Raw genomic sequence first — 11,684 nt, 5'->3', positions numbered from 1 at the left:
ATGAACGGGCAGCCCTCACCTGTCTTCGAGGAGAAGAAACCTTCGCTCCCCGTGCTTGGGAGCTCCATCTCCTCCACCAAGGATTCCCCGACCCTGCCGGAGTCCTCATCCACGGACATGGGCTTCTACAGCGGGCAGGATTTCTACCCGGCACAGCAGCAGTACTCGGCCCAGCACATGAACGCGTACGCCTATCACCACTACAACCTGAACGGGATGGGTCCCGGTGGCGCGTATCCCGTTGGCAAAGCTGAATACCCGTACAGTCACGCAGCGTACAGAGAGCACGGAGCCTTCAGCAGAGATGTGCAGGCGGCGATGCAGGACAGTGGTAAGTTCAACAACAGCACGACACAACTTCTGCGTAGAAGTGTTTTATAGTGCATAATGTGAATGTTTTAATAATTAATTAATGAAGACATAAACTGAAGGTCCTGAACCAAGAGGGTCTTCCCTCCTCTTCTCCATCTTTGTCCAGGAGAGAGGAGAGCTGCATCACCTGAGGCTCATGTGTAACGTACTAGAGTTCACAAAACAATAAAAAACAATAATCAAATGATATGTTTTAATCACAGGGGAAATAATATTCTTGTTATTTTCCAGTTTCCCTCCGCTCCTCCTGCTGATTGATGCTGATGCTTTCTCCTCTTGAACATCTGACTCTCCAATATGAGAAGATCAGAGAGGAGAGCAGCAGCTCATTTGCAATAGAAGTAGGAGAAAAACATTTAATGAACACCTGTAATTCAAAGGGAATACGTTTAGGGTTATTTATTACTTTTAATTGATAATTCAGTTGCATGAAACATCTACATACTGTATTTAATGTTTACGAACTATATCATATACTTCAAGGTACTTTAACAGTTCAAGGAAATGTGTTACTTTCAACAGTAAAGCTGTTAAGAGAATATGGGCCGTTTGATGGATGTCTTGGATCAGGGTGAGGTTTACAATCCGGTCCCGTTAAAGGTCAGAAACTGAGTCAGAGTTTTCCTTGGCTGGCAGAAAAAGTCAACCATCAACTGTCACTGCAGCAGCCTCTGGTCTTACATGCCGGAGATGTCACAGATTGCAAACCAAATTTCGATAGAATCTGTAAACTCCAGTGGTGTTGGACGTGAACGTGAATAATAAACTTTATTTATAGTGATACGTTTCAAGGAAAGACTCTTTAATCAGCTCTCTGGTGGATTTTGTACATTGTTCCCCAGCAGACTGATGCTCAGTGTGAGATTTCCTGTTCATCGGCTTGTCTTTGAACTTGATTGAGTGGTGAGGTTTATTTTGATAGGAATAGGCAGATGAGCCTGAAGGCTTTTGGATGGAAGCCACAGGCTCGCTGTCGTCACGGATTCTTCAACTTTACCTTCATCAAGACCTAATAATAAAGAGCTAATTTATGCTAAAAAGATGATTTAAACACAGATAAACTCAATTCAAACACTCATTCAAAATGAAACAAAAAAGTATAAAAACTAAAATTCTTGTAGTGAGTGTAATCAGAATATTACAATACTCTCAATACACAGTTACTGTAATGGTATAACAATCAGAAAAGTGAACTAAAACTAGCAGACTTTGTGCTGCTGAAGCTTTTTTCTTTCTTTCTTTTGGCTCTTCTTTCAACTCTGTGAAAACTGCAGAGGAAAAACAAACTCGACAGACTGGTGTACTGTTTTTGACATTCCAGTTGGGAGTTGACTCCTGCAAATGGCCTCAGGGGACTTTGGCCCACAGCCACACACATCAGGTGTCACGACATGTCAGTCAGCCTTTGCCTTTGAATCATCCAGCGAGGAGGACTCCTTATCACGCAAAGGCCCGTGGCCACGCCCTGACAAATAAATCAATAAACAAACCCATCAGCAGGTCAGCTGTTTGTTGTGTTTTTTTGTTTTCTTCAGAAATTCAAACGCACAGGACACAAACAGGAAGAGAAAGATGTGCCAAATAAGAAAATCAGCTAAATAATGAATGAATTAAAATATCTAGATTTAACTAAATCATTTTTGAATACTGAGATCATGAGTCTAAACCTCTGTAAGTTTCCCTAACCTCATAACAAAGAACCTGACACTCTACTCTACATACTTGCAGGCTTTATTTTCTTATTTAGATATATTTTACTGTTGTTGATGTTTCTCATGACTCTTTTCTTTCTTTCTTTCTTTTTTTTTTTTTTTTTTTTTTTTTTTTTTTAGCAATTTTAGGTCTAAATGCTGCCTCTAAGCCTATATTTTCTTTAAATTGTGGTTCAAAAGAACTCCAATAAACCTATTCAGTAAATATAAGCATATTTGACCACCGTTGTGAATGTGGTATGCAATGAATAATGGTTTCTGTAAAGCACTATGAGTGCCATGAAAAGTGCTTTAATATAAATCCAAGCCATTACCATTATTGTTATTCATATTTTTTATAAATGAAGCTCAAATATGTGAAATGTTATTCTACTGAATTATATTTTCCACACAAATTGCACTAGAACATTATATTTTTTGTCATTTCCATAGGTGCTGATCAAATATATTTGAACTGAACATTAACATAAAAAAATATATATGTAAGAAAACGATATAAATATATGCAAGTGTATAGTGGGTAGGAGAAAAAGAGCATAAACAGTGGAGGACGTATACTAGCGGGCCTCTAGGCTACATGAAAAGCACCTATAAATCTCTGTCTCCCTCCCCGGCTGTGGGAGACACTCAGACCAAAATTATAAGTTCAGAGTGCTGGCGGAATTTCTTTGAAATTTCGGGGTTGTAGCAGCCCAGGCTATTTTTGTGCTACAACTTCTCTGCACAGTGGAAACCCATTCAATCTCATGTCATTGTTTGTAGAAAATACTTCAAATCTACGAGTGAAAAAAAAGAAACACAAATCACAGCTTCTGTAAGGTTCCACAAACACACAAATTAACAATGACCTTTAACCTTTATCTCTTGCAGTGAAAGAAGAACCAGAGATGGAGGTCCGGATGGTCAACGGGAAGCCCAAGAAGGTGCGCAAGCCCCGGACCATCTACTCCAGCTACCAGCTGGCCGTCCTGCAGAGGAGATTCCAGTCGGCCCAGTACCTGGCCCTGCCGGAGCGCGCCGAGCTGGCTGCACAGCTGGGCCTCACACAGACACAGGTGAGGCAGGGACAGAGATATAAAACAATGCAGCGATAGCTAGAGGGAATCACAGGTGAAAACACTGTCACTGGATTCAAGTGTTGATCTAAGGTGAACCACGGTGAAATGTCAGTTTAATTACAAAAGATGAAAGCTTTAGATCTTAAAAAGCAATTTGAAACCAAATAAATTTTCAGGCGCACTGATTTAAATGTCAACTGGAAAATATGAACTGTCAGTTGAAAATGAAAAACTGGCTGAAGTGTTAGCTGACACATGAGGTTCAAACAGAGATACGCACCGATGGGAAAGAAGAAATGTAAAACCGAGGCCTGACAGAATATGACAGATGTGAAGAGCCTGAAGTGACGATGAAGTAGAAAGACTGGTGGCTGGTGTAAAGTCAGAATGAAACCTCTTAGTGAAAGTAATGAATGAGTACAAAGACAACTCAACTACCACACCAGGCTCCGTTAAGATTAACCAAACACAATAAAACAAGATTAGAGTCAGAATACAATGACAGCAGAGTGGAGCAGAAACACATTAGCCCGAGTCTTCGCCGATCCTCGACAGCGCAGAGAATCCACTCTGGTTTACACAGTCATGCTTCCTGCTCTTATGATTTACCACATGAATTATCTTGGCTCAAGTGATAAAAGTTGAAACCTGCTGAGCGGGTTGTTTTATCAAAGCTACTGTAAATCATTGCTCAGTATGCGCCTGGGTAGCGTTCCTTTAAGAAAGCAGCAGCAGAGAGCACAAAGGCACTCGACCTGAAGAGTGATCGTCGTGTCATTTAGTTTGATCTTCGTTAATGGTTTGTAGAAACAAAAACATCAGCGTCCATTATGTTACATTTCAGAGCGTTGTAAACAGTCTGTGATGTGATTGTTGCTGCCACTTCACAGTTCTTGGACGGTGTCCTGTGCTTAATGGAAGGTAAATAATATGGCTTTAATGATGCCACGTTCCATTCCAGTGATACCTTTGCTGAAAACATATGGGACAAGTTGAACAAAAAAATATTGTACCTGTAAAGCAGTGGTTCCCAACCTTTTTTTGGCTCGTTACCCCATTTTGACCCCCGATCACGCGCAGTCATGTGATCGCGGCCGTCAATCATGCATCAGCTCAGATATTTTTATATGCTGCATTTTATTTGAACTTTATATTTGAGAAAGTGAAAGTATAGAATACAGTTGTTTAAGGTTACGTGTGGTGTTTTTAATAATCATTTAAAAAAGAATAATAATTAGTTAAATATTTTTTTATCAATTATTAGACATTTCAGGCGACCCCATTTGAATTCCAGGTGACTCCAAGTGGGGTCCCGACCCCAAGGTTGAAAAACACTGCTGTAAAGATTAAATTATCAAAAAAAAAAAAAAAAAAAATTAATATGTTCAGAAACACCTTTAGCTCTGTTTTTAGTCAGTACCAGTTGCTGGGAAAAATATTGGATTGTTTGGCTGCTAAATGCTCCATTATGTTTCTTTCTGCTGTGTTTGTACATGAGAGGTGGTGTGCTGTGCTCAAGGGTTGCTAAAAGTGGTGTTTACAGGTAGGAAACCAAAACAACTTGCTAAAAATGGGGGACCTTGAGTGGCAGGTGAGGCCGATCCTGGCACCTGAACGCAGCACAGTCTGCGCACCCTGCATGACAAGCACACAGAGAGGGCTTTCAAAGAGACAGGCAGGGATGTCCAACTATGGCCGGCCGCCACATCCACACTGTATGCCTGGTGTCCACACGACTTCAGGGTTTACTGGCCCATAAAATGGAGATCTTTGGAAAGACTGCTGACTCTCATTGTTTTGTGTGTGTGAAAGGACAGAAACAGAAACCTACTCGGTGTCGGTCCCCTGATCAGCCTCAGCTTCATCAGCCCTGGTACAGCTTAAATGTCGCGCCCCACAGCCTCTTTATGAACCACACACTGAACGACCATGTGTTATATGAAAGAAGTCACTAAATTAACAGTTGATTATCACCCCATTCTGCTGTCATCTTTAGGTCTGTGGTGCATTTTAGTGTCTTTCAGCCTTTTTTTCTTCAGCTAATTTTTCAGAAGTAGGAGATGTTTGTCTGAAAAAGCTTTCAAAATCCACTGTACACCGCCTGCAACAGGCTTCTGAGCACACATTAGCTGGTAGGTAGGTCTGCTGCCCCCAAGTGCCCGAAGAACACAGATTAACACTACTTTGCATTTGCTTAAAGGGACAACGAGGAGTTTGTATTTGGCTATAAAAAAGTCTACGTTACCCACACTTGTTAATGGGTCCATGTTCGATAAATATATTGTTTTGTCTTTCTTGTTATTTTGTTAACATTTTGCCCAACATTTCCTACTTTCGTTTTCACGGACGCTGCCCGGCGGGTCATGGGAATAACGCCGCTAAATCGCCCTTTATGGTGGGAACTACGACGGTATCTGATCGTCTTCGAACCCCCGACTTTCATTCTTGATCAATGAAAACATTCTTGGCAAATGTTTTCGCTTTCGTCCGTTCAAGAATTTCACCGTGCGCGGGGAGGCTCATGGGAAATGTAGTGTAAAAACACTTTGCTTTCCAAAACTCCTCGTTGTCCCTTTAAATTTCTCTTTCTTACCTAATATAACATGTTTTCAACTTAAAGGGATAGTTTAACATTTTGGCAAATTCACCTATTGCCATTATCCCTATAGTCATAGGAGTAGGTTCATTACTTTTAATTATTGGTGCATGTTGTTTTGAGATCTGCGGGGCAGAGACGTGAGCTGCTCAGTGAACACAATGGAGGTGAATGGTACAGGTCCCCCGTCCCTCATCAAACTCATCAAATACACAATCCAACAACTCCAAAACACTCGTGTGGACAAGTTGTGACCTGCACATTCACCACGCTATGAGATAATAATGTAACATTACAAGACCAAGTTGTTTTCGAGGCAAATGCATAGCCAGAACTACATTCCAGACACGGCTTCTGGGCGGAGTGATTTCAAAAGAGCAAGTAGTTCCGAGTATTTGCTTCATGTGTCGTAATGTTACATAATTATACATGATTATCTCATAGCGTGGTGAATGTGCAGGTCGCACGCAGGTTGGATTGTGTATTTGATGAGTTTTGAGGGTAATGAACTTGCCCCTATGACTATGGGCAGAGGTGGCAAAAGTACTCATATTCTGTACTTAAGTAGAAGTACAGATACATGTGTAAAGAATTACTCTGGTAAAAGTAGAAGTACTGATTCAACTCCTTTACTCAAGTAAAAGTAAGAAAGTACAGGCTCTGAAATGTACTTTCAAAGTAAAAGTAAAAAGTAAAAATGAATTTTTGCCGTTAATGAAACCTACATCATTTGATAATTTTGTTAAACAAAAAAAGTTCAGACAGAATAATCAAGATTGAAGTGACCAGAGACAGTGGTTCCCATCGTCTGGGCCGCCACAGACTCTCACTAAATAATAATTATTATAATTTTTAGACAGCGTTTCATCACCTCTCATCTCTTCCAGTCAGTCCACCTGCCGTCTCTCTCGCGTGCGGTCGCACCCACGTACAAGTACGCGCGCACACACGCACACGCACGCGCACGTACACACAGACACGGGCACATGGACAGGTTGCTTTTGCCCCTCGTAAACGGTAAATGCGCTGATTGTACAGTGTTCAAACCCCCCCCCCGTCGGATAGTCCGACCCCCATCGCTTCCTTCCTCCATGCTGCTGCCTCCATGTTGCAGTAGGCTATACAAGTTGGTAACTCGGTTCTCTCTCTGCCGCCCCCCTCCCTGCTCCCTCCCTCTTCTTCTCCCTCTCTCCCTCTCTAGTTCGTCACGTCTTTTACCGGTGCTTTTACGTCGTGTCAAAAAAAAAGAAGTAACGAGCCTGTTTTTACAATGTAAGGAGTAGAAAGTACATATTTTTGCGTATAAATGTAGGGAGTAAAAGTAAAAAGTCGTCAGAAAAATAAATACTCAAGTAAAGTACAGATACCTGAAAAATCTACTTAAGTACAGTAACGAAGTATTTGTACTTCGTTACTTGCCACCTCTGACTATGGGGATTATGGCAAAAGGCGAATGTGTTGAAAATGTTGAACTATCCCGTTAAAATCTCCCTATATCTGTCTGTTGCCTCAACATTTCTCGCTCTTCCCTTCCAGGTCAAGATCTGGTTCCAGAACCGTCGCTCCAAGTTCAAGAAGCTCTACAAGAACGGAGAGTTTCCGCTCGGGGACATTCCTCTTGAACACAGTCCAGACGCCAGCGACTCCATGGCCTGCAACTCTCCTCCATCCCCGGCCGTGTGGGAAAACAACAGCAGCAACAGCAACAATAATAACAACAGCAGCAGCAACAACAGCGGCAACAACAGCGGCAGCAGCAGCAGCAGCAGCAACACAAACAGCAGTGGCAGTATCAAGAATAATGCGATGCTGGATCCCTCCAGCAGGGGGCAAGCTCCCTATCAGCCTCCGGTGGACTCCTCCTCGCCCACCTACATGGGGGAGTACGCACACCAGAACTGGTACCAGCCGCAGGGCGCGCATTTAGGTCTGCCGGCGGTGGGCCCGGCGCACCACACGCCGTCAACGGGGCCGTCAGCCGCACAGAGTATGGGAGCCGTTTACTGAGGCAGGGACCGTGCTGAACAGTGTGACTGGAGCCCTGCATGCGCTTTAACAGCAGGGGAGATGTGTTTTCGGAGCGCTGTCCGTTGTCCGCAAGTCCTGACTGTAAAACCTGACCCACCAATTCTCTGCTGTAGATGTGGACGGACGAAAAAAAAAAGCGCCGGTCTCAGTTGCCCCTTTGTCCTTGTCTCCGAACCTTACATACTCATAACATCCAGGTTGTGATAGAGCTCACTGGTGCTTGGACTGATACAACATTTGTATTTGAAATCACTGATAATATTTTATATATTTAATAATATGACCAAATCTTTCTTCTGGAAAACGCAGCATTTTCACAGTAAAACTGAATACTACTGAAATTCTGACAGTAAAGTTTAAGCAGGAAACTTTAACATACAGTACATGGGGCTTACAGGACTATATAATGTAGCTATAGTTAAAGGTGACCAACAGTGAAAGGCTGATAACCTTTTAAAATAAATAATCAATATCTGTCTGACTGGAGAGACACTCAAATGTACAGTGATAGTTTTTTTTTTTTAGTCTATTTCCACTAGGAAGAACGTCATGGGCTGAATATCATGACCAAATTGCATTCATATTGTTTGTCTGTGTGAAAGTTTTTTTTTTTTTTTTTTTTTACAAGACATGGTTGTGAGAAATTAAAATAGAACTGCGTGTGTGGAAGTGAAGAGCTCAGACTTGTGTACTCAGTGTTGAGGCGAGGCCGGGATTAAAAAACCTGCGCTCGACAATAGGCAAGAATGTCACACAGAACCAACAAGTTAAACCCCGGGATTCAAGATTGAACTTTGAATTTCATGTCATCTGGATTAGAGTTGAATAGAACCAGCATGGCCGCCATGTTTTCTTGCTTTAGTGTTTTTTTAGTCCTGGTCGGTTCCTGTTTCACGCTCTAATCCAAGGATTATGGCGTTATTATGATTCTGTTAAAGGGAAACTCAACCGATCCTTCACATCGGAATCTGTTTCTATTTGTGTTGGAGAGTTTTAATGCGTATGTGAAAAGGTTGTATGAAGCCTTGTGAGGGTGCTGTGCGAATCTGAGAAACTGTCTCCAGTGAAGACAACATATTAAAAAAAGAAAGAAATCTATTTCTACTTCTGGAATTAGGAAGTAGTGACCTTTGTAGTCGGCTCCTCAGCTTTGCTTGATGCAAGAAGCTTGAAGTTTCAATTCAAGTTTGTCATGTCAACAATTGGGATTTCAGTGGGCTTCACACACTGATATAAAAACACAAACATACACCCAATACAGTACATGATAAAATCAGAGTAAATTGCACAATAAAGGTATTAATAAATAGATAATCAATAAATACAAACAACACACCCGAATCTGAAACTATTGGCAGGGAAATTATTGTGTGAAATAAGAAAAAATAAAATAAAATAAAAGCATGATTCCAACAATGCTACAGGAGCATGATGATAAATCAGTAGTGTGTTTTTCTAAGGGCCTTTAAAAGCAGATAACATTTCTTCTGTCCAACCTCACCAGTGTTTTATAGTCACTGTGAAAGTCAGACCACCAAGGCGAGTATCAATGCATTTGATGACTCGAGTGTTTAATTTATCAGTGTTGCTGTGAGAATTTGTCCCATTATCATCATCATTGGCTTATTTATCCAGATGATGTTGGTAAAAAAAAAAAAAAAAAGTATTCCTGCATGTTATATCAGTATGTGTACAAGATGTGTTAGCAGCAGTTGTCAGCCCCCCTCTGGTTTAAGATATCTATCGATTAAATATCTCATCAAGCTGTAAAAATGGTATTTATAAAATGACGTCTTAATGATTTGATGATGAGCCCGTTCATCCACAATGTGATCAACCTCAGCCAGTTGTTTCCAGAAAAATACATCTATGATAATATATATGTTTTTTTTTAAATATGTTTGTGTTTTTTTTTTGTTTTTTTTTACTGTTCAACATCCCTACACCACAATAAATGCTTTTTACACTCCATGATGCCACTACTTTTTAATGCACGTTTGTTTTCTGTTAAAAAGGTGCACCGTTGGTTCGACCCTAAACTGAGTTCATCCAGATTGCATCATCATGACATCATCAGGGTGATTTTCTCAGGCCTGCCAGGTGCACAAGACATTGCCTAACTGTTTTCACAAGCTGTGTAGGATTCCCTGTGTGGAGTCATCTGATGTACATGTGTGAGATCGTCATCGGAGTGGCTCACAGACTCACTACATCATGTCTGTAACACGAGCAGCAGGGGCGACAATGCGAGTTGGTGCTTCAACATCTGACAAATAAGTTGCATAGTTGTAATAATGTGCTGTACTCAGGTTTTTCTTTTTATTTATGGAGTAAAGTGTAGATCAAAAGTAATGCGACAGTGTGTGCCTTTAAAACATTTGTCATTGTTGACTTTTCAAAATAAAATGCCTCCATTTGAATCAGCTTCTTGTGTGTTATTTTCTGCAGATATGTGCGTGTGAACGAAGTAAACAAACACACATATATGCACGCACACAGAGAGAAAAGGAGTTGATACTGTGCTGACGGAGCTTTCCTGGTGAGAGTGAGTCAGACAAGAGATACAGGTTGCACCCAGCTATATATTACACACACACACACACAGTACGTGTAAAGGAGGCTGTGGGAGGTGACAGTGCAGCAGACACTCTGGAGTCTCTGGATACTAATAACACACCACTGACACAGAGAGAGAGGGGTGTACACTGCTTTCATGTGGCCCACAGTATGAAAGGGGAGGAGAGATGTGTGTGTGTGTGCGTCTGTGTGTGTGTGTGTATGAGACAAACAAGCCGCTCTCCAGCCTTTCAACCAACCAAACCCACAGGTTAGGCAACAAAAACAGGGCGTAATCAGGATGAGACGTGCTTTTTTTTTTTAACAGGTTTACAGAACAGAAAAACTACAACCTCATAAAACTTCAAGACGCTTTGGTTAATTAAAAATTTGATGACAAGTTACACTCGACACCATCCTCAGGTTATGTCTTACTGCTTTTTATTCTTCATCCATACAGCATCAGTTCATAAACCCATATAAACCCTCTAATTCAATGTTTCATTTCCAGGGGCGTAACCAGATATTTTTGATAGGGGTGGCTCAAGTGGGGCACTGACTTATGGTGGGGTGGCATGAAGCGTGAGCACGTGCACACACAAACACACACACACACACACACACACAGGTTTTGGCCATACCCATTTTGTCTGCAAAACCCATATCTACTTAAATTAATAATACTGCAAGAAAAATTAGACAGGGAAATACAGAAAATACAAAATATACAATTGTGATAGAAAACCTCAATGAGAAAAGAAATACTTGACAAAAGCCAGTATAAACAATGTATAAAATGCCTCTGACTGGGAATCTAGCCCATTATATTTTGGGGTGGCACCTAGGGTGGCCAATCAGATTTCAGGGGTGGCCCGTGCCACCCAAGGCCACTCCCTGAATACGCCACTGTTCATTTCCCCCCTATTTTCTACATCGTAGCACAGTGCTGAAGACCTAAACACTATGGAATAAGACATCTGGAGTAATGTGGTGAACAAAAACAGTGTAAACAAAGCTAAATGTGTTGCTTTGATGGTAATTTTGCACACTCCTGGTGTTCCCTCAACCAGCTTCACAAGGTCGTCTCTCCCGCAGTGTTTTTGTTTGTGGTTCACGTGGTAACAGGTCTCATGGCTTCAGCTCATGTCAACAGCCTCACTCTTTTCAGTGATCGTCCTATATGGTCGTCACCCTCACAGAACTTTGCGGTAGTTTGGGCGTCACAAAGTGCTACATTACACTACACTGGGTTAGCAAAGATGCTAACACTAGTCTAGGGCGACTGGGAGGTTACTGCAGACCCACTCCCTCAAGAGACCACAGTCCAATGACCACAACATTTCCAGGTCTCTATTGTTTTTA

The 11,684-nt window shown here is 41.6% G+C and overlaps 1 protein-coding gene across 1 annotated transcript; it reads left to right on the top strand.

Annotated features, from left to right (window-relative positions):
- On the top strand, nt 1–7,745 carry LOC310989564 (homeobox protein Dlx3b-like; the record flags this gene model as incomplete). Its single annotated transcript, XM_083976664.1, has 3 exons — nt 1–331; nt 2,955–3,139; nt 7,275–7,745. 3 exons carry the CDS (start codon nt 1–3, stop codon nt 7,743–7,745), a joined length of 987 nt encoding a protein of 328 aa, XP_083832790.1.
- Nucleotides 7,746–11,684: the final 3,939 nt, after the last annotated feature.

The sequence above is a fragment of the Trachurus trachurus genome (genome assembly GCF_905171665.1).
Source record: "Trachurus trachurus genome assembly, chromosome: 8".
In the NCBI taxonomy this organism is placed as follows: domain Eukaryota; kingdom Metazoa; phylum Chordata; class Actinopteri; order Carangiformes; family Carangidae; genus Trachurus; species Trachurus trachurus.
Note: the sequence above shows the minus strand (reverse complement) of the source record. Positions and strands in the feature narration are given on the sequence as shown.